This window comes from Neopelma chrysocephalum, unplaced genomic scaffold (genome assembly GCF_003984885.1).
Source record: "Neopelma chrysocephalum unplaced genomic scaffold, ASM398488v2 Primary Assembly neopelma1_65, whole genome shotgun sequence".
Classification (NCBI taxonomy): domain Eukaryota; kingdom Metazoa; phylum Chordata; class Aves; order Passeriformes; family Pipridae; genus Neopelma; species Neopelma chrysocephalum.
In genome coordinates this window covers 1,201,891-1,223,771 of record NW_020897722.1, presented here as the reverse complement: position 1 = coordinate 1,223,771, position 21,881 = coordinate 1,201,891, and the positions used below count along the sequence as shown (strand labels likewise).

Here is a 21,881-nt window from a genome sequence, read left to right as displayed (position 1 = left end):
GGAGGGTCCCCGCCGGGAGCCGGGAGGGCGGCTCGGCCGAGCGTCCTCCGGGAGGCTCCGCGGGGCTGCCCCGGCCGGGGCGAGGAGCCGGCGCGGCCCCGCCGCAACAATGCCCGGCGTGGCCGTGGGGCTGCGGGGCCGCTGCCCCGGGGGTCCCCGCCGCCCGGCCGGGGGTCACCGGGGACCTGCGGCGCAGAGGTGGGGGCGAGCCCAGCGGTCGCCTCCAGAAACGGGGTGAAAACCATCCGACCCCGCGGCGTGGGGCCGGAGCCCACCGCGTCCCGCGGTGCCGGGGCAGGGGTTTCGTGCTGGGGGGCTCGGGCCGGGGGCTCGGACGGCGCTGGCTCATTGCCGCGCTCCACACGGGGCCCAGCCATCCTCACTGGCCGCCCCTGGGCTCGCTGGGTCGTTTCACGATGGACAGGTGGGCTGTAAGGGCTGGCACGGCATCGTCGGCGGTTCTCGGTTCAGCCGGGATGAGAAAATGGGGGGGAAATGGTATAGCATCCCAAAGACATGTTCCTTGAGGTGGGGTGAGCTTTGAGAGGGAGGGCGAGCTAAAATGTGTCTTTCCTGGTATGTTTTCACACGCAATTGAGTTAATCCAGCGCAAGGAGTAGTAATTTGTCAGGCAGCCGGTGCTCTGCAGTACTTGGGGCTTCGGGGCTTCGGCTGTTCTGTAGGACAAGAATTTTGCTGCTGCCTTTAAATGATGAAGTTACCTTGTCGAGCAGCAGAAGTAGCAACCCAGGGATTGCCTTTCCCTGCCTTCTCCTCCTTCCCCACACCTCCCATCCTCCATATTGAGTCGTTGCTTTTCTTTAAAAACCTCGTACTTGATCAGGTTTCCTTCTCAAGGTGGTTTTCTCATCTTCCTTTGATGACCTGAAATTTTCCCAGGCTCGTAGCGTGCAATTTTGTTAGCGTTAAATGAACCTTTTCTCAACGGCTTGCTTACAAAAAGCAGTGCCAGAACTGAGCTCCTGTGCTAACATGCCCATCTGAAGCAAGAATGCAGTCCAGATGCCCAAAATATTAGGGTCAGCGATGCATCTGGATTCCCCTAGAGCTAGTCGAGGCGACGCTGCGTATTTCTGAAACGCAGAGATTTGTGAGGAATGTGGCGCTGGTATGTCACTTGAGCATACGAAAGCCACCTGTGTTTGATTAAGGTGCAGTCCCGCTTCCAGGACTAGCTGGGTATTCTTTCCAAATAATTTTCACCACAAACCTTAAGTTCCTGTTTGGGGATGAGAATTTCCTAGATTTATAGCCAGATAAAAACGTGTTGCCTTAGTGTCACCTGGTGCATGTGCTGTGCAGAGGACTTGGTGGCAGTGCAGAAAGTGACATGTGTCCTGTGATACCTGAGTATGGATCTCTTGGATGTGGGGACTGCCACATCCCAGGGTCTAGTAAAACCACCAGTCTTGGGTAATGGGATTCTGTTTTAGAAGAGCATCAGCTGTATCGCTGGTGCTGAATTCTGGATGTACGGTTTTGGATGTTCTGTAACTGTCATTTTTAGCCTGTGCCTGGTTTGAGCCCAGTTCTGCGCTCTTGGAAGTCACCAAGAGCTTTGCTGTTGATTCTGCTGAAAAAAAAGAGGTGTTAGTACAGTAATGGTGCAGAGCAAAGCCAATGGTTTGTAATCTTAGAGTGTTTATTTCCAGTGATACTCGCTTATTTTTTTCTCCTCTGTTTCAGCCGAACAAACTTGTTTACCTTGGAGCTACAAATAGTGGTGATTTGAGATTTGAGCTCGTCCCCCGCTGCTCCCGCGCAAGCAAGGACCAGAAAAATGAATATCCAGGGGAAAGGCTTCCCCTTGGACCTCGGAGGAAGCTTCACTGAAGATGCTCCAAGACCACCGGTTCCTGGCGAGGAGGGGGAACTCGTGTCCACGGATCCAAGGCCAGTTAGCCATGGTTTCTACTCCGGTAAAAGTGATGTGGTTAGAAATGAGATGTCCACAGCAACACCGAGGCGCTCCGATTTGGATTTGGGGTACGAGCCCGAGGGGAGTGCTTCGCCAACTCCACCCTACCTGAAGTGGGCCGAGTCGCTGCACTCTTTGCTGGATGATCAAGATGGAATCAACCTCTTCAGGACTTTCCTGAAACAGGAGGACTGTGCGGATCTGCTGGACTTCTGGTTTGCCTGCAGCGGCTTCAGGAAGCTGGAGCCGTGTGTGTCTAACGAGGAAAAAAGACTCAAGCTGGCAAAAGCCATTTACAAAAAATACATCCTCGACAACAATGGCATTGTGTCCCGGCAGATCAAACCAGCCACAAAGAGCTTCATCAAAGACTGTGTCGTGAAACTGCAGATTGACCCCGACATGTTTGACCAGGCCCAAACGGAGATTCAGTGCATGATAGAAGACAATACCTACCCTTTGTTCCTTAAGTCAGATATTTATTTGGAATACACGAGGACAGGTGGGGAAAGTCCAAAAATTTATAGCGATCCGAGCTCAGGGTCTGGGACAGGTAAAGGACTACCTGGTTATCTGCCGACTCTGAACGAGGACGAGGAGTGGAAGTGTGACCAAGAGGCCGAGCCTGAGGCCAGCCGGGACTCTGCGCCTTCCAGCAGGCTCACGCAGAAGCTGCTCCTGGAGACGGCCACGCAACGTGCGGCCTCGGCTCGGCGCTACAGCGAGGGCAGGGAGTTCAGGTGGGTGAGCGCCGGGGCAGCTCGTGAACAGATTGGGGAGCCACTATGGGGGTGGTGGGAAGCTTTGGAGGACCACAGGTGGTGAGGAGCATCCACATCGGTGCAGGTCGGCATTGCCGGGTGGTTCGATGGTGTGCAAAGCTTTGTTTGAAAGTGGTCGCAGGTTGTTTTAAAGGTGTCTCTGGCTGTTGCTGTCTGGTTGCGCCAGATCATCCCTGCAGCACTTTCCTCACCTGGAGAAACTGCTGCTGGATGTGGGCTGGAGGCAGGTAGGGCTCGGTGGGCAGTGCAGAGCCATGGGCAGCCCCCATGCACGCACAGGCAGCTGAGCCCTTACCTGCACAAGCAGAAGGTCAGTGCTCAGGTTCTGTAATGTGGACAGGTACAGCTGGTGGTAACACTGCTCTGTGTAGAAATTGTTGTCATGAGCTTGCAGGAGATCCCTTGGTACCGTGAACACGGTGCATTCACGGTGCTCCCTGATAATGGTACTGCTTTGCAAATGGGATTCCCAGCACTGAATTATAGCGGTGTCAAACACAGAATCCCCAAATCCAGTTAAAACCATTCCCTGCTGCAGCTTTTCCCTTCATGAAAGTAATTGGTGTTTTTTTTCAACTAGAGGACTTGCAGTTTTGCAGCCTGTTTTTTTTCTGGGTCCCCCACCCACTTCCAGCCAACATGGATTTTGAAACTTGCTGAGAGCTCAGTTAAAATTCCAGACAATTAACTTAGCAGGGAGCTCTCTGGGATCAATAAGCGTGTGTGTGTCTAACCCTTGCTGAATCAACAGAACCCGGCCAGAACACATTCCTACTTGCTTTTTTTTTCCCCCCTTTTTTAAATAAAATCTCCTTGTTTTAAGACCTGCTTAGGCTAAAATCTGACGCTTTGTGAAGATTATGAAATGAAGTAGCTGAACTGTCCTCTTCAAAGCCTCCTGCCTTATGAAAAGCATTTCTGTGTTTAATCTCCCCCGGCCATCCCTTTAGGCTGGCAGCTGGAAGCGCATCCCGCCCTGCGCGAGGTCTCGGTGCCTTTCAGCTGGCGAAATGTTCTCGGTTTGGTTCTTGTTTCCTTACAGATTTTGAGGAGGGTATGTTACATGTGAAACTCTTTGAGGGGGGGAAGAAAAAAAAAAAAAGAGGAATTCACGTGGACTCCCACTGTTTTAATCAGGAGTCAGAAAAAAAATATCCCAGTGTCTTGGGGCTTTCCCATGGAGTTAATAAAAACTTCAACATGTAGTGAAGTGCGTTTTCACTGAGTGGTTGGGTGCTAACCAAATGAAGGATTAGAAAAGGCTACAGCTTAAGTATCTTTTCATTTAAGCAATAATGGTGTTAAGATTGAAAATAACTTACTTGAGGGTGTTTAGTTTCCTTATTACACCAGATAGCAAATCCTGCATGCGACAGGATTTTAGCTCCAACTTAAGGCAAAAAGTGCACTTTACCCATGACCATTATCTGTGCCAGATTGTAAAATGGTTTAAGAAAGGTGCTGTGAAATGAAAGTGTTTTGGAGTAGAGTTCATTGGTCCTGGGCATTTTCATACCAGATTGGAACAACACAAAATAAATCTTTACCTGGGGGATGGAGGTCAGAGAAAATGTGTGGCTATTAATTTGTAGTGTCGGACAGCCTGTCGTTGTGGCTACTGACACTCTGCTGACCTGTGGGGTAGGGAGGCAAGGAAATGTTTACCATTCTCACCAGAGCAGGAGCACTTCTCAGCTTGGAATAGCTGAAGATAAGGGATTTATTTTATTTTTTAAACGTTGGTCTGTCAGCTCCAGTAGCATCCAGAGCATCACCATGGAAGATGCTGCTGAACTGCATAATCTCTGCCTTTTTTATTCTAAAAACTGCTGAGATACTAATTTATGAGGTGATTGTTCCTCTTTGTGCAAGACCTTGTGGTTGAATTAACCTTCTTCCTGGATGTTGTATAGCAATAGTTGCCTTGAATAAGCTCGTTTTTAAGCTGTAGCTTCTCTATCCTGCAGACTTCTTGTTCATTTACTTTCTCACCTGAGGAACTGTGCTGGAAGCCAGTGGAGCTGCTTGCAGCAGGAAGTGATGGTTGCATGCAGCATTTGAAAAGCTGGGTCCCAATTTATTTTGAAAATTTCCACAAACCTCCTTTTTTTTTTGGCATATGTGTGGAAGAATTTCTCATTTCTGTTCTTTGGGGAATGTTGAAATAAGCTGTTTTGCATTATATCTCAGGGCCTGTTTAATCTTCCCAAGACTGAACTTCTATTCCTTGGCTTCCATGGAAACCCTAAATAAAGAGGAATCTAAGCAAATGCAGTAGAAGTATTTCCCTGTTAGCAAATGAGCATCTTGAATCAGCTCCAATTTTTTTTTGCAGCAGAAAGTTCATAAATCTTGATGCGGTAGCTCTGCTCTCGGGAGAGCAAATGCTAAAAAATTCCTCCAAGGGCAGAAGACAACCCGTTATTAGCGCTGGGTATTCTGAAGGTGTGCAAACGTGCAGGCACATTTGGGAATATCCCGAAGCCAAAAGCATCGCCGTTACCCACTGTGTTTTTGTGCGCGTCGGAAAAGGCCAATAGTCATTATAGTTCGGCTCCTGCAAATTAATTGGACATTGGTTATGGATCAGTGAACTTCAAAGAGAGTAACCCCCGAAGATCTCGGGCATTAACTCGCAGCTTCCGAAAGTGACACTAACGTGGTTGTGAGGGCGGCTAAATCGTTCATTAACCTTCTTCCGACACGCCGGGACAGCGTTCCTCGGAGCTGCAGAGCAGAAATTAAACCTGTGCCTGAGAACTGCCCTGCAGCCTGGTTTTTGACTGCTCCAGGAAAACGCTCGCATCTTAAAAAGCTGGAAATTGGGTGTTTTGTGGTGAACGGTTGTGTCTTTTGTTGGGGTGGGTTTCTTCTGCTGTCTCTTTAGCTCTGCGTGGGAAGGCACTCCCCTCCCACTCCCAAATTATTGGAGAGCAGCTCTCACAGCCATTGCCTTTGCTTTCTTCCTGTGGTGGGAAGTGAGAAGAGCATATGGTGTTACCTGCCAGCAGCTCTGTCTCCATCTCTCCTGAAAACAAAGAAAACTGGGAGATTTGAGTTAGTTCTGCCAGTTGTTTTGGGTTTTGACCCATTTCATGAAGCACCCGATGTATTGAAAAGGAAACCTGGATGATGGTGATGAGAGGACACAGTGGTGGTGGGTGAAGTCTCCAGTTGCTTGGTTTTGAGGAGTGTTGTGGTCAAGCTGCTGGGCACAGATGGAGAAATTTCTCAACGGGGTCTTTGATATACACAGGGGGTTGGTTTTTTTGAAGGAAGCTGGCTCCAAGCTCTAATTTCCACAGTGCTGAGCTGACTAAGCTCATGGCATTTCACAAGTGTTGGTGGTTCAAATGGAAAGGGTGGGTGATTGTGGTTCTCCACCGGGCCGGTGGAAATCACCAGGAGAGCCCTTGTGCCTGTGCCCACGCACTGGCAGCCTCTCCGGACATGTGGGAGGGCAGCTCTCCCCAAAACACACAGCCAGCACTTCTTCATAACAGGGTATGAAGAGGAGGCCTGTGGAGAAGAGCTGATGGAGCTTTAGAGGGAGGTGACAACCTCTGATCTGGGAGGATGCAGCGCCAAACACAGCCGGAGAGGATCGGTGTAGGCTGGCTCAGGGAAGGCGCGGGATCTCCCCATGGCTTAGGCAGCGGAAACGGTCCAGCGGTCAGAAGCTGGGGCTGCATCAGGAAGGAGCTGGCTGAAGTTTAGCTGGCAGCCCTAATTTTGAGGTTGGCTGCTTCGTTCATAATTAAATATTAAATTGCACACCTCTGACTCAAGACTGTGTGGTGAAGGAATTGGCGTTAATTGTACCGACCGGTTGGAAAACCGGGGATGCAAAACCAGGAATGCTGGTGCAGGAGCAGTCATGTTTAGAAAGTTTAAAGATGTGTTAATAGTCTTACTGATGCTTCTTTTAACTGGAGAGGCAGCACGTGCATCTTGGAGTTAGGCTGTTGGAGCTTCATGAGAGCTTGTTTGCAGGAAAAAAGCATCTTCGGAATGTTAGACCCATATGCAAAGGCAGGAAGAAAAGTTTTGGATGCTTATCTTGAATTAAAATTGCTGGGCCTAGAGTATTATTTGTAATCAGTACAGCTCTATTTGGAATCCATGTAGAGCAGTGGCTATTTCCAATTTTAAAGAAGATAAGTTGCAGAAGAATAGCTTGGGTTCTGCATTGTTCTCGGAGAAATCAGTGAGTCCAGCAAGGAGAGGGTCTGATGCCAATAGCTCTAAGTGGTAATTTAGTGGCTGGGGCACTGTAAGATATACAGGACAGAGACTGATGGTGGTTTTGCACAGAAGTTAAGCCAGGTTTTTAAAATATATTGTTAAGCTGATGAAACTTCTGTGTGGAAGTGCTTACATTACATTAACAGTGTAAAGTATTTATACTGACGGTTGCCAAGTTTTAGAATGGATTTTATTTGAAGAATACCTTTTGTGCCCATAGCTTTGCCTCCACACAAATCAAGATGAAGAAGTGGTGTGTTTGTTGGTTGGTTATGGATCAGTGCTTTGGCTTCTTTTTAAAGACAGGTAGTTAAGCTTTTAGCACTCTCATTTGATAAATGAATAGTGTTTTCTCCCCTCCTCCAGCAAACAAAACCTTGTTTTGTTGTGATTTTTATTTGAGTTGCAGAATATTTCCTCTTAAAAGCACAGAAGGGGGATTTTATCCCACTCCTTTTGGTGCTGGGGGGATTCAGGTTGGACATGGGGGGAAAAAGTCTTGGGAGCATGATGTAGTCCAGGAACACATCACCAGAGGGGAGGGAATCTCTGTCCTTGGAAGGCTGAGTGGGTTGGACTGAGCCACAGCCCGACTGGTCCAGTGCTGGCAATGGTCCTGTTTTGTTGTGCACTTACAATGATGGCACAGATCATGAAATACTGTATTTTGAGTCTGACTGGTTTGGGTTCTGCCTGGTTTCAGAAAGAATTGGGTGCTAAAAAGCTGAGTGGGAGCTGAACCTCTCCCAGACCACTGAGAAGTGCACCCAGGAGGTGGGCCACAGGGTGGGAACACCTTGGGTTTGATCTGCCGTTCAACTTGGCTTTATGTTTTAAGAGTTTCTTTGTTGTTACTATAATGGACTAATCCCTTGAATAATTAGTTGCCATTGGACGTTTTAAAAATGACTGCCTCTTGGATGTTTTCCTTTAATAGTCTGTTGGATCCTGGATTTATTAACTATTGAGACAGACTGTGAAATCCTGTTATGCCAGACTTTCTTGGTGGAAAAGGGACTGAGAAGGGTGTGGGGGTGCTGGGGAAAGACACGCTGGCCCCATGTGAGGGTAGAGCTGTTGACTTCTCCGCCTTCCCAAGCCATGCAAGAAGTCCTTGTTGCCCACTGGGCTGGGTCATTGGCTGCCACAGCGTGTTGAGGTCGTGGGTCATCCCTAAATCTGGGGTTTCAGAAGGTACTACAAGAAGTTCAGCACTGTGGCTGCATGGTGCAAGGCCAATCATGCCATCACCACCCATTTGAAATAAATCATGGACCTGATTTTATTAAAATTGATGGAAAAACCTGGTTTCAGAAGTGACTGTGTGTAGTGAAGAAACTGCTGTGTTTAAAAAAAATCAGAAGAGAGGTGCTGATATCCTAAATCAGTTCTTGGATATATCATTGGATTATTAGGCTCATCCTTAAATCCATTAAGCAAATTACAGCTAATCAGTCAAATAAAAGAAGAAAGATCTTTTGCGAGGCCCTGTCTTTTGAGCCATGCAGAAGCTGTAGTAATATTTTAATTTTCCATCTGTCAGTGAATGTATTCAGTCACTTTGCTTCCTTATGTGGAGGATTTGAAATTAGAAACTGAGGTTAATTATCTGCATTAAATGAAATATGTGAAGACCACAAAAGCAAAAACCTTCACGATTTGGTATGGTCTGTTAAGCCAGGCAGGCTTCCTTCAGAAGGAGAGAGGTTATTTTTCCCGGGTTTTGTTCCGATTGAAGGGTTTTAGTCACAGTCATTGAAATGATTAAAAAGTCAAATTGCTGGTGAATATAATTCTGAGCATCTCTCTGAAAAGATCTGACACTTGGTTGAGAGCAGGGGTTTGCTCAGCCTGGCCTTGCTGGGCCGTGTGGAGCACCTCGTGTTGTGCCATCCCGGCGTGGGTGAGGCCGGGTGTCCTTGGTGCCACCTTACCCACCTCTTCCATGGCAGTGGGATGGCTGAGCTCTGCTGCAGGGTTAGTGATTTGGAAGTGGAACAGTACCAGATGAGAGCTACACTTTTGAGCTTATCAGATACAAAGTGTGTCTGACACCACCCATCCTAATGCCCGAAATCAGCTAATTAATGCCTGCTTCGTTTGGAAGTGCAGCTTCGGACTATGCAAAGATGACACACTTGGAAATACAAATTCCCACAGCAGTCAACTGGGTTTGAGGTGATTTGTGTGTTAAAAGGCTCATTTTTTTTCCCCATTTTGCAGTACACAGGCAGCTCAGGTGCGAGCTGCTCTGAGGGCTGCAGCGCCTGTCTCTGCTTGTGGGGGGCAAAGCTGCCCTTTCCTTCACTGCTGTAGCCCTGAATGCCCAGCTCAGGCAACTTCAGGAAAGGTCTGACTCTTCTGGACACTCCTCTCATTCCCCTCGTGTTTGCCAGAGCGAGCTGCTTTGCCTGAAGTCACGCTCAGAAATTAAATTGTAGCAGGTCACACTTGTGTGTAAAAGCAAAACCGTCGCTACTGGTAGCCCTGGTCTGGATCCCTCACTGTTGTAAGGCAGTGATGAATTTAAGTAGAACCGTTGCAGTTTTAAGTCAGATTATCCGAATTCTATAAAACCCACGTGGAAATTGGATTTTACCTTTGAAGACTCCAGAGTACCCTTCTGTGGTAAGACCTGGAGTTTTTTGGTCCCCTGGCTCCCGAGATACAACCTGTCCTTAAAGTATCAGCTTTTTGAAGGTCTTCATCTGATCTAAGTAGCTAATAGATGAAGAGCTTTCATCTACCCTGATGAAAAGCAGTGGAGGGAGGGAAAGCTATAGCTAGAGGAAAAAACCTCTTTGAAATACCCCAATGAGACCAACTGGTTAGCAGCAGGGCCTCGTGTTAGTCCTTGGTTCTCCAGAGCTAATGACCAGAACCTACTGGGTTTTATCTGTCAGCCCTCCAACTCCCACGTATTCCCTGTTCTGTTATAGACTAGAAAGTCAGTCCCCTCCCTCTCTCCATCTTCACTGTCCTGTTTTTTCCTGGGGGTTTAGTTTTCTAAACTTTTATATCCAGCATGTGTTCAGAGAAATCCTTGTGCTGGAAGGGGGAGAGCAGTAGGCTTGGGGAGGTGGGATTGCCTTTTTTTCGAACACTGCATGTTTGGGGTGGGTTAACTCTGCTGGAAAACCATACCTTTAGTGTTTAACAGATTTACCCTTTTCAGTCATAAATTTTGGTCGTTTTCTTGGCTGGCAATCAGCCTCTTTGTCTGGGTGAGATTTATCTGAAGGACCTCTGTGGGATTGATTGTTTGGTAGTCAAGGATCAGAGAAGCTGTGGCTGTCCCATCCCCAAAGTGTCCAAGGCCAGGTTGGACAGGGCTTGGAGCAGCCTGGTCTAGTGGAAGGTGTCCCTGCCCACGGCAGGGGATTGGAACAAGCTAAGCTTCAAGGTCCCTTCCAACCCCAGACCATTCTGTGAATCTATGACCTCTCCAAGCTTTCACAAGCAAAATATGAATCAGAGCCAAGTTGCTGGAGAGCTTCTGGAAATTACAGGTAGGATCCATGGAGAGAGGTGTGGGGCCTCAGTATCCATCTGTAGCTACTGCATTTGATTAACTTTGTCCTGGCCCTGTTCCGTGCCAGTAAAAGCTGTAAAACCATTTGGCACCAGACATGCAAATGAGAGCTGGGATGAAGCGACTGTTACCCTGGAGGATACCAAAAGAGGAGTCAACAAACAGAAATTATTCTATTAGCAGGGGCAAAGTTCACAGGTTAACCATCGTGTCAAATCAATGAAATACAGCCTTGATCTCCTGCACAAGGCCTTTATTGTGTATAAATAAGAGTGCCCGGGCAAAGACAGCAAGTTCTTGCACTGTAACATTTGCAGCGTGCTGGAGAAAGGGAAGCTCTGTACAGATGGTGCATGAAATGCCTTCTTCAGACAGAGGCATCATTCCTGCTTCAAAAGATTGTAAAACATGACCTTGGAACCTTCTTGCTCTCCTTATGGCCCTACTCAGATTGGATTTCCAAGGGCATGTATTTTTTATTTGTTTAATAAAATTTGAGGTCTTTGGCTAAGAAGTCTGGTCTTTGTACTTTTAATTCAGTCCATGTGACTGTCATAACACTTATTTCTTAGGAAATGAAAAATGTTCCGTCTTGAGCGAAGCCACAGAAGGAAGTGGTTGGGTGGGCTGGCAACCTCAGGTGTGTGCAGCATGTGTCTTCTGCTGATCCACTGCTTGAATGAAGACCATCACCACAAGTCCTTTGTTGCTTGGTCCATGGCTGTACCAGGAAAAGAAACGGCAGAAGCTGCCTTCTTTGTTGTGGAAATACTGATATTTAATGTGTCTCTGAACATCTGCACTTCCAGGGGAACTTGGCTTTCCTCTCTTGGGAAAAGCTACTTTGAAGAGGCTTCTTGAGCCTCTTTTCCTCAAGGCAGGCCAGTGCTGGCAGAAGGAGATGGAAATGGGCAGCAAAGGATGTGTGGATGTGTCACTGCAGTGTAGGATTTGTCACATTGTAAAACAGCGGCAGCAGTTTTCCCCTCCGGATATATCCAGTGAAGTTTGTGACCCAGGGGGATTTGAGTGCTGGGGAAATTGGCCCAGCTGGAGGATTTGAGAAGGCAGAGCATCCTCCTGGTCCCAAGCAGTGGCTCTGGGCCTTCCCCAGATGGGGCTGGCACAGCCTGCTAAAACTGATCCGTAAACCTTCCTCCTGAAGAGAGGAAACTTTCCAAATGGGCATGGGAAAAACTTTCCTTTGGTAATCCTGGAGATAACAGGTCACACAGCTTCACCCAGTGATTCTTGCACAATAACTTGTGGTCAGGCTGAAGTGTCTATTTTAGAAAGGCATCCAAGTGATGGGAGGGAGGTCATGCAGCATTTTTGTTATCTCTTCCCGTGGTTAGTTACTCACTGTTCCCAGTGTGTTTCTTACTGCTCGCTGCAGTTTTTTCCGGCTTCTGTTTCTAGCTGCTGGGTTTTGGTGTGTTTTTGCTCGCTTTGGAGGCTCCAAATACCTCTGCCTGTTTGAAAAAAGCCCTGCTGAATGGGTGTGAATGTTCTCCTTAAGTGGCAGCAGCTTTGTTATGGAAGGCCCTTTGGTTTTATTAGACTTTTCAACCCTCCGGTCGACTGTTAAACAAGCTGGAGCTTGTCATGGTTGACAAACCTTCACTCTGGTCTCAGACCTAACCTACCAGTTTAAAGGCAGTATTCTTTTGTGTGCAGGTTTCTGGGTGGGGACCATCGGGCTTCGAAGGGAAATTAACTTAACTTGCGGCCTCTCTTCCCCCCCCTCCCCACCTCAAATAAATTAAGTTTTGTACTAACTGTTCTGTCACTTCCAAAGGCCAGAAGGAAATGTCAGCCTTTAGGTTTTCTGCTACCTGAGGTACTCGGCTGCACACTGAGAGTGCAAGTAGGTGGGAATGTGTAATTACATTATAAACAAAACAGCTGCACGATCAGTGTCAGCAGCTGAAGATAAAATGTAGGAAGTTTTTTCAGGTGATTCATCCATAATTATTTAAAAACATGTTGAATTTATTCTTGAGCTTTGTAGGAGAATTCTTGCAAGGCTGGCGTTTGCCGCCCATGATGTTTATACACCTGAGTAAATGCCTGTCTCAGCAGTTTGTCGGTGTTGAGTGCTCCAGATCTAAATCCCTTCAAAGGTAAACCCAGCACACCTTTGTCTCTGCTGCCCTTCCTGTCTCCAGAGCTTTCACTGATGAGGTGGAATCAGTTGTAGCAGTGGCTGGCACTAGGACGGGCTGGGAGACAAGGCTCACACCATTGTAATAACTGTTTGATGCAGATTTGTTCTCTGTAGGCTGAGGTGATGACACAGTCTGATGGGACTGGTGGAGAGGTGGTGGGGGAGCAGCTTTGTGTGCCCACAGCCGTGACGGCCAGGCTGTGGGCTGCATCTGCTCCCTCTTGTTACATCCTTACAGCAATACCTGTCGTATGGATTGTAGGGCTCCAGGGACTGTCCCTCTCAGATGCAGCAGGCTGGTCACACCTGGTTTTAAGGGTACTGGAAGTCGTGGTGCTTTTCCTGTAGTTGTGTCACTGCAGGTGCTGGTGCTTTCTGCCCAGCTGGGCAAAACCGAGTATTTTTCTTTTGGGGAGAGGGACATTTGTCACGTGCTTCTCTCTCTGTGATTGCCAAGAAGTCGGAAGTTTGCTGCCCTGAGCTGGCTGGAAGCTGCTGGGGGCTGTTGTTGTTGTTTTTGTGCTAAGCCAGCACTCTGCCCAGATAACATCCACACAGGGCAGGGCTCGTGCCCGCGTGGCCGGGAGGGCACCGGCACCCACAGCAACCAACGCCTTGCAGTTTCATCAGGTTCAGGGTGCGTTTTCCTCCAGCAAGAGGCACGGCACGGGTGCCTGCTCCACCACAGCAGAGCAGGGGAAGGGTCTCTGAGACCAGCAGCTTGAGTTGTGTCTCTGCTCCAGACATTAGCAGGGCACCCTCGGTCCTTGGGACACTTCATCGGTCCCTGGGACACTTCACCACTCAATCTCCACTGCTCCATCACACTGCTTGCTGGAGGAGATGAGCAAATTTGAGGAAGGCACGGAGTCCAGTGCTTGTTCTCGCCCCTCTCCTGCCAAGCCCTGCTGCCAGCAGCTCCAGCTTTAGCTCCAGGAGGCTTTTCTGCTCCTGCAGTGTTGGCAGAAAAGTCAGCTGGCCCCACGTTGGTCTGTCTCCTTGAGAGTCATCCACGTCTCTTCTCCTTGAGACCTGACTGTCCCTTCCAAGTATCACAGGCTTGGGTGCTCCCTGCCTGGGAGAGGTGGCTTGTTGGAGCTGTAGCAAGTGAGCTGGTATCCCACTGGTTTTATGGTGAAAATGCTGACCCTGCAGTCCTGCAGTGCCTGCCCGCAGCTCTTCCACGTGCTCAGAAGGGTAAATGCATCCTACAGCTCGCTGGATTTACCTTCCCAGTGGTAGGATACACTTGGGAGGCAGCAGTTGCTTGGACTCAGCAAGGTCATCTGGGTTTTGGTCCCTGGTGGTGACGCCCTGAGTCAGCTCCTCGTGAATTGCTGCCTTTCTCACCTCCTGTAGTTCCTTTGTCCAGAGCCATCAACCACACAGCCAGCAGCCAAGCTACGAGCAACCCTTTTTCTTTGTTAATTGCCGCCTGTGGCTTGGCACCAGCAGTGTCAGAAACCCTCCCAGGTAGCCCATCTTGGGCTGTGGACTTGGGTGTAGTATGTTGCCTCGGGTGGTGTGGAGTGGCATCATCCTCTCACTTCCCAACTTTGGAAATCATCCTGGAAGCCTGAGCTGAAGAAAGAGGGTGGGACTGGAGCCAAACCTCTCGTTCCAGATGGGACAGTAGTGGCAGGAACACCTATTGTCCACAAAGGTGTTGCCAAGCCACAGAAGGCAATTAGCAGGCAAGAAAAATGTAGTTCCTTTAAAATTTGAATTTTAAAAATGGTTTTTCTTTTTAAATTGAATGAACACACATTGATATGCCAAATAGGCAAAAATCCGGGTTGTAAGAAAATCTGAAGTTATCTAAACAGTGTAGTTAGTGACTTAATAAACCAGGCAAACAGGAGTATATTCAGTCCTGAGTGATAGCTGAGTGTGAACTGGGTGTATAACATTGGGTTACTCTGCCTTTGGCGCAGAGGACAAGAAAAACAGTCCTGGACTGTGGCTGGGAGGTCTCTTTCTAACCATACTGTTACCAAACCAGTTATGGTGGAGATAAAGGCTTGAAAATAATTTTTCCTTATTTTTAGGGTCACCTGACAGTGTTGCAGATGTAAACTTTGTATTAAACAGTCAACCTCTTTGTGCCTTAAAAAGGTGTTCACAAGCTCTCCCTTTCCTACAGGGAACCCTTCTGCACCAGACCCCCTCCATGGTTTATGTTTGTGCTGGGCTGCTGCCTGTCCCAGGCTCTTCGAAGCACGTTCTCAGCTTTCCTTGCAATAATCCTTCCTCCTTGCTCTTCCCGTGGTCCCTGTGATGCAAGATCAGAAAAGGCTTTTTCTGTATCTGGCCATAGCTAATCAGGATTTTGCCTCTCTCACATGATTTCTTAAAATACTCTTGCTCTCAGTAAGGACCTCAGCTGTGGCCACCTTACCTGGTGTTGACAGTAGTCCCACTTCAGGCTGGAGGTTGAACTACTCTGCTCCTCCAAAGGTCCTTTCCAACCAACACCTCTGTGATTTTAGTCCTTAATTAACTGCCAAGCGGATCCTCAGGGACTTCATCAGCTTTTATACAGCAACAAGCCCTCCAGAAATTCATACGCTCATATGGTTGAAGTAATGTCACTAACAGCTGGACTGGTGGCCAGGAGACAGGGAGACTGTAAAGAATTGTGAAATACAATACAAGAGCTCTGCTCTGAGGTGAAACTCCAGTTCCAGCAACCCAAGGCATATAAGTAAAGAAAAGCATTTTCCCCCCTCCCCCAAAAAAGGGAGGGATGAAATTGCTGTACTCCATCAGCCACTACACTGGATTGTGTCCTTGTCCATCTCTCCTCTTCTGCTCCTCTCAGGGTGCTTTCAAACCTCCTGTCTAAAAGGTTGAGCTTTAAAAATGAAAAAAGCATGTTTCCTTTGCTCTCAGTCATTTAGTGATTTTTAATTTGCTGCTTGATCCTCTTGTATTGACCTTGTGCAAGCTACAGCATTGGCTTGCAAATAAAGCAGGTGACTCAGGTGACTGTTCCTTTAAAAACTATAGGGTTTAAATCAAATTATGCACCATTAAAATCAAGCATATTTTTCAAATAACAGAAGTAGAAGGAGTAGGTATTTTGTGGGTTTGTTTAGATTTGGTGTGCATGCATCCTCCCATTTTTTTAAATACCTGAGCTAAAATGTGTTGTCCTGGCAGTGAATTTCTCTTTGCACTATGGCGTCCAGAGTCCTGCATCTCACCTTTGAGGCCAGTGAAGGTGGAAATGGGTGATGACTTGCTTTTAGAAATCATCAGTGAGACATTCCGGGAACTCCTGCGGTATTTTTCAGAACCGAGTTTGAAGGTTTTGAGCACAGATAGGGAAATATGTCATCTGTGTAAATTGCTCTAAATTACCTGCAATTTGTTGGGAGTTGCCATTTTTAAGTACTTATTGCAACTCTAGATATTTGAGGAAGCTTTTGATTATCCTGCGCTTGTAAAATGTAATTGGCTATTTCTTAATTGTTGTCCTCTGTGAAGTATAATTACCTGTAATGTAGAGCTTTTTATTTGTCAATGCTGCGAACAGGAAATCAAGAGTGTCTGATTGAGATAAGTTTGGGGACTCCACCATGGCTTGTAATTGCATCAGGTGACCTGTTTGTACTGAGACCGGTCTCTCCTGTAAAGTCCTGGAGGCCTTCAAAGAATCTAGAAACCTTAAATATTGTCTTTATGTGCACAAGTCTGGCTTGTGCTTTCCTAAAACTCTTTTCAGACAGCTGCTGTCTTCTTAACAAGTTAGTGGCATCTCTTTTTTCAGTCATATTGCATCAAGTTTCAGGAGGAATAGGCTGATTTAGAATTAATTGCTTAAATGCAGTTAATCAGAAGACATTGTAGAGCTTGCTGATGTTCATGAATACCGTAGAGAAGTCAGTTAATTAAAGCTTAGCAGCCTGAAGGAAGCCAATAGAGACAGAAAATCCCAGTTCTCGTTGATGTGTGGTGGTCCCTGGGAATCCCAGTTCTCCTTGCTGTGTGATGTTCCCTGGGAATCCCAGTTCTTGTGGGTGTGTGGTGGTCCCTGGGAATCTCAGTTCTCCTTGGTGTGTGATGGTACTTGGATGTAGAGAATCGGATCATGCTGAACTTGGATCTGCTGCAGACTAAAGGCATGTCTTATCCCAGTCTGACATCTCTGCACAGGGAGTTGGTCCTCGTGTCCCATCTGCTTCTCAGCCACTCTTGACCCAGCCATGCTGGCACTCCTCTAGGACCAGAGCACGTGTGGGAAGGTCTGGGATGCTGGGGTGACTTGACTAGGGGTTATGTTGCATGGCCAAGGTCTAAACTCATGTCTTGTTGGGTCTGTTATGCTCAGTCATGCTGAAGCTTTTGCTGTTGTCATCTTCCCAAGATCCATGTGTCCTTGGTGGGACAATAGAATTACTACTTAATTGAGCTTAGGTATTACCAGGAAATTCTTTGTAGTTTTGGTTGGGTTTTGTGTTTTACAGCAGCAATAGAAGTGTCAGGCTGGGTATGTTCACCTCTCTATCTCCACCCAGGCTTGGCTGTGCTGACCTTGGGAGCGGTGGAGGAAGATGTAGCAGAGATTGGCATGGCCAGTCTGGGGCTTTATATTCTGTGTCAGGGGTGGGGAGACACAAGGGGAAGATGAAAAGCCCTCTACCTGCCCACTTCAGCCTTGGGAGGTGCTGTGCCGAGGCAGGCTGGTTTATGAACAGCTCTGCTTCCATACCTGAGGTTTCCAGAGCTTTTATGTACGTGTGTTTTCCTTACACACAGTCTGTGGGTTTCAGTATCCTCCTCACCGTGCCTTTGGAGCATACTTAGAAGCAAAAACCACTTGAGTGTGTCCTCCAGAAGCTCCTGGCCAAATCTGCAGCAGCACAAGCTTTCTTTGGAGGAACCTCCTCAAAACAAAACCTTAGAATAAAACCCCTCTTCTTGCTAAAGTAACTCTCCGCAAACATGGAATTATTCAGTTTTATTTTTGCCCTTTTGATGGCGAACCGGTGCCGAACAGTTCTCAGGGAAAGCGGTGAGTCAGCTCACCCAACAGTGACTCTATTGATAGATGGAAGGAGTGGCACTGAAGTCTGTCTAGTCATTGTTGGTGCTTGGCTGGAGTGCCGGGGGCTCCGAGGGCAGGCTCAAACACCTCTCGCCAGCCCTGGGAGATCAAACACTATGAGTCAGGCCACAGAAAGTCATGATAGGGCCCAAATTAATTAAACTTCTTTTTTTTTTTTTTTTTTTTGGAACCCCGTTCTGGGAGTGGGAAGGAAAGGACACACACGCACCAGGGTGTGTGGGACCCACCAGCTCATGTGTCATTGCAAGCTGACTTTTCTTGTGCCTCCCAAGCTGCTCTAATGGAAACTCTGCCTAGTCCCTGCTCTGCTTTGGAGCGATGGGATCTGCCAACTTTCTCCTCTCTTGATAGCCTCTCATTTCTCACCTCTGTGTGTAAGGCCATGAGGCAGAGCTGGAAAATAAACACCGAGCACCAACACACCACTCTTAGGTATCCCAACTTCTGGTTATTTTTCAATTCAAAATGCACACAAACCAGAAAACGTTTTAAGAGAGGCTTTAATAATTTTATTTTTTTGTGTCATTTTGGTCAAGGTGGGAGAGGCAGGAGATGGCCAGATGGTGGGAAGTGCAGCTGTGCTTCAGACCCACCAACTCCTTTCCCCTGAGTTTTCCCATCTCCTTTCCCAAGCATGTCTTACTGTCAGAGGTGGGGAACCGCATCCATGAAGCCCACAGCTTCCAAGAGAACTTCACCTATAAACCAAACCTTAAAGGTTATGGGCAAGAAGGACCCCATATCCTATTGATGTCCCAGCTATCCCGTGCCATGCCTTGAGGTGGTACCATCCCGTGGGCAACAGAGCATTAAAATGGACACCAACAGCCTCAAACTTCACTTTGGGCTACTAAATGCAAGTGCCACACACTTTAATACCTCAGGCCATGCTGCCCCGAGCTCTCTTCAGGTGCTCTGAACATGAGGTGTTCGCCTCCCATCTCACAGGCACCAGGAGCAGGCCAATTTTCAGCATAACGCACAATCTCAACTATTTTATTGCTTAATTTAGGCCATAAAGTCCCTTTGATGTGTTGTGTAATGCAACGTTCATTCTGAAAAAGTGGGTGGAGTAGCTTTATGGTATTATAAAAATAAATAAAATGCCTGGCAGGATTTTGAAACCACATGGTCATTCCTCCTCTCTCCGCAGATAAGTTGATTGTTGAGAGAGAAATCTTGCTTAATATCTAACTTTGGGTGATTTATTTCTCCAGAGTCCTTTCATCTCCAGCATGTATTGGGTTATCTGTGACTTCTAATCTGATTGTTTTAAGCATGATCAAAGAAACCAAGAGAATGCACTTTATTTTCCCACTGTATGAACAGAATGCTGTTTGTACAGTGCATTACATCACCTGTTCCTGCTGCTCCTGAGTCCTGCACCAAATGGCTGTGGTATAAATAGAAAACAGAATGGACTTGTAGGGGGTGATGAAATTTGTTCCACTTGCCGAGTAAAACAGAGTTAACTCAACGAGCGATTTCTTCATGCCCAACTCTACCTCAGCACACAACAACACGGGCTGAAAATGTTTAAAATAACTCACTCCTGTGGGGTATGGAGCTGGCATTTGTGCTGAAAATCCAGGGGAGATGGCAGGCAGGGAGAACTGCCGTCGTTGAAATTGCTGGGATTCTTTCCAGGCTATGCAAAGAAGGAGTTGGGCCTTTCCTGGTGTGGTTCTAGCTGGGATGGTCCCCAGGCAGGGTCTGTGGGGAGAGGTGGTCGCCGTCCTTGCCCAGGCTTGGTGCTGTAGGATCCCTGCACACGGAGGGCTTTGCCATCCCAAAGAAACCCCTCCGTGGAAAGCAGCTTGCTTTTGGAAGGTCTGTAGGAGGAGAGCACAGGCACCCACCCGGCTGTTGCTCCAGAATGCAAACTGTGCATTTCTGGGGGGCCAGTGCTAAGGAGCAGCTCTGTTCACATGGAGGCTCTGGAGATGAGCCTGGGAGCTGCACTTGCTTGATCCTAAAAATCCCAAATTCAAGAGAAGATGTTTGTTTTCTGACACATCTAAATGTTCACCACCACATAACCTCAGTGCCTCGTGGAGGACAGCTGTCCTCCCTGCAGCTTTGCCATGTCTCTCCCCACTAACCTCTCCCAGCCTCCTCGGGAGCACTGAACAGCATTTTTACTGCAATTATCTAATTGATTAACGTATTTAACTTGGAACATTTGTTCTCAGCCTGTGTTTGACTTTCAGTTTCTTGCTTCTCTTGTAGACCAGGAGGGTAATCTGAGGGCTTGGAAGTTTCCTTGCTAGCTTTTCCAAGCTGTAGCTGTTGGCCCTAAAAAAAAAAAAAAAAGGAAGTAAAAAAAAGCGCCCGTCTCCTTACTGACCTTGCCTTGACACACCTACAGCCCTCATGAAAATCCCACCCTGGGTAAATAGCTCACGTTTTTATTCAGAGAACTGCCCTGCATCAAAGGGTCAGGGAAATCATTTGGGAGATAAGGGGGTGTTTTATCTTAAGCAATTAGTCCTTAGCACTGGGTTGTTTTTTAAATTTTCTTATTGATTTGGAAGCCGTTCTTGTGCAGCGTGTGGTCACTGTAGGAGTACTGAACTTGAAAAAATGCTCAAAACTTGTGTTCTGCCACCGTGTTTGATGGGAAGCAGAAAGCCAGGGGCATTTCTGATGTGCCATTCCAGCAGGATGAGCTTAGGGCCATTATCTCCCCATCAGCCTTGGGGTGGTGATCGTCTGATACACATCAAGGTTTTGCCCGTCCATCACTGGGCTGCCCATGGTTTTCTCTGTCTGTAGGCCCCAGGTTGAAGGAGCAGGAAGGAAGCAGGGAGAGGATGGAAGCATGGAGATTTCCCTTGGGATGTTGTCTTGGCTGAGTTAGGGCCATCTGGATGGCCTTGGCAGTGCCAACTGCTCGTCACGGCTGGGTCTCCTCCTTGCTGCAGCCACCGCTGCGATGGGGAATTGTCCTTCTCCAAGCAAACCAAGCCACTTTGCAGCTTCTTCCTAGTGAATTATAGGAACATTACTTTGTCATTGCACCAGCAGGGGATTGACCAAATCTTTCCCGGTTTCCCTGTGGGCAAGGACTGCACAGTTACCTGGCCTTGCCCTGCCCATGGGTCTGTCACCTCTGGATGAAGCAGCAGTGCCGAGCTCGCTCTCTGCAGATCTGCTGGTAGCAGTGTGTTCCTTGCCTCAAGGTCACACTGCAAAGGTTGCAATAGCCAAAACACTTCTCATTTATTGTTTGCACAGTGGTGGTGTTTGGAGGTCCTTGCTTGCTCGGCTTGGTAGGGGACATGTTAGGACTTGTGTCAGAATGGGGGATTTTCCAGCCCTCAAGGAACATCTTCCTTGGTGACATTTTAGCTTTTCTTTGGTGTGGCTGGATGGTGGGCAGGGATGTCCCTCAGCAGCAGCTGGGAAGCTCCTGTGTCTCTGAGCCTTTGTGGGGGACAGGGACTGAATTCTAAGGTCCAAACTGATGAAATGATGAGCTGAGATCTCCTTATGGCTGTTTCATTGCTGCTGTTGCAGATCTAAGAGGCGTTTCATTGGACTCTTTGAGTTGATAGACAGAGATGTGTGCTGAAACAAACCTTGTCTACTTGAATTCACCAGTTGGGATATCAGGGTTTAATCTGTGTAGTGCTCCTTCTGCAACAGAAATCTGTAGTTCAGTGTGATACACTACTAGATTTTTTTTTCCTCAACTGCCTTATGCAAAAGAACTTAACGAGTAGTTTCAAACGCATCCAGAGGTGTGAATTACAGCTGATGTAATTAATTTGTGTTTGTGGGCCTGCCCCCCTGCAGTCTAGTGGAGCTAGGCTGGCAGTTAAGGGGAACAAAAATCTAATCTTGGAGAAGATTAGGAATTCTATGACAAAAGTTAAACCAGGGCAATGCTGCCTTATCATTTGTACTGGTGTCCTGTGGCAAATCTGTAATTTAAGCTAGGAACAAACAGTAGGGCTGGCTGTTCCTAAACCAGCAGCATCTCTGCTCACCTACCTTGTTGTTTTGCAAAGCACAGGTCTTAATAAATGGTTAGGCATAAAACCAGACCAAGGCATCTCCAGATCCTGAAGGCACTGCAGGGGTGCCCATCGCAAGGACAGCCAGAGCCGGAGTCTGCTGTGTGACTTCTGAAGTCTCTCCTT

General features: G+C 47.6%; 1 protein-coding gene across 5 annotated transcripts in view; it reads left to right on the top strand.

Moving 5' to 3' along the window:
- Positions 1-21,881, top strand: part of AXIN1 (axin 1) — an 82,084-nt gene that overhangs the window by 10,795 nt on the left and 49,408 nt on the right. Inside the window, exons 1-2 of one of the 5 annotated variants that reach the window (XM_027683642.1) lie at positions 390-498; positions 1,708-2,679. In XM_027683642.1, the coding sequence (XP_027539443.1) occupies positions 1,802-2,679 (878 nt within the window). In that variant the 5' untranslated portion in view covers positions 390-498; positions 1,708-1,801. Of the gene's footprint in view, positions 1-389; positions 2,680-21,881 lie in introns of those variants that run through there. The other 4 variants (XM_027683639.1, XM_027683640.1, XM_027683638.1 and 1 more) reach the window with 4 other exon arrangements.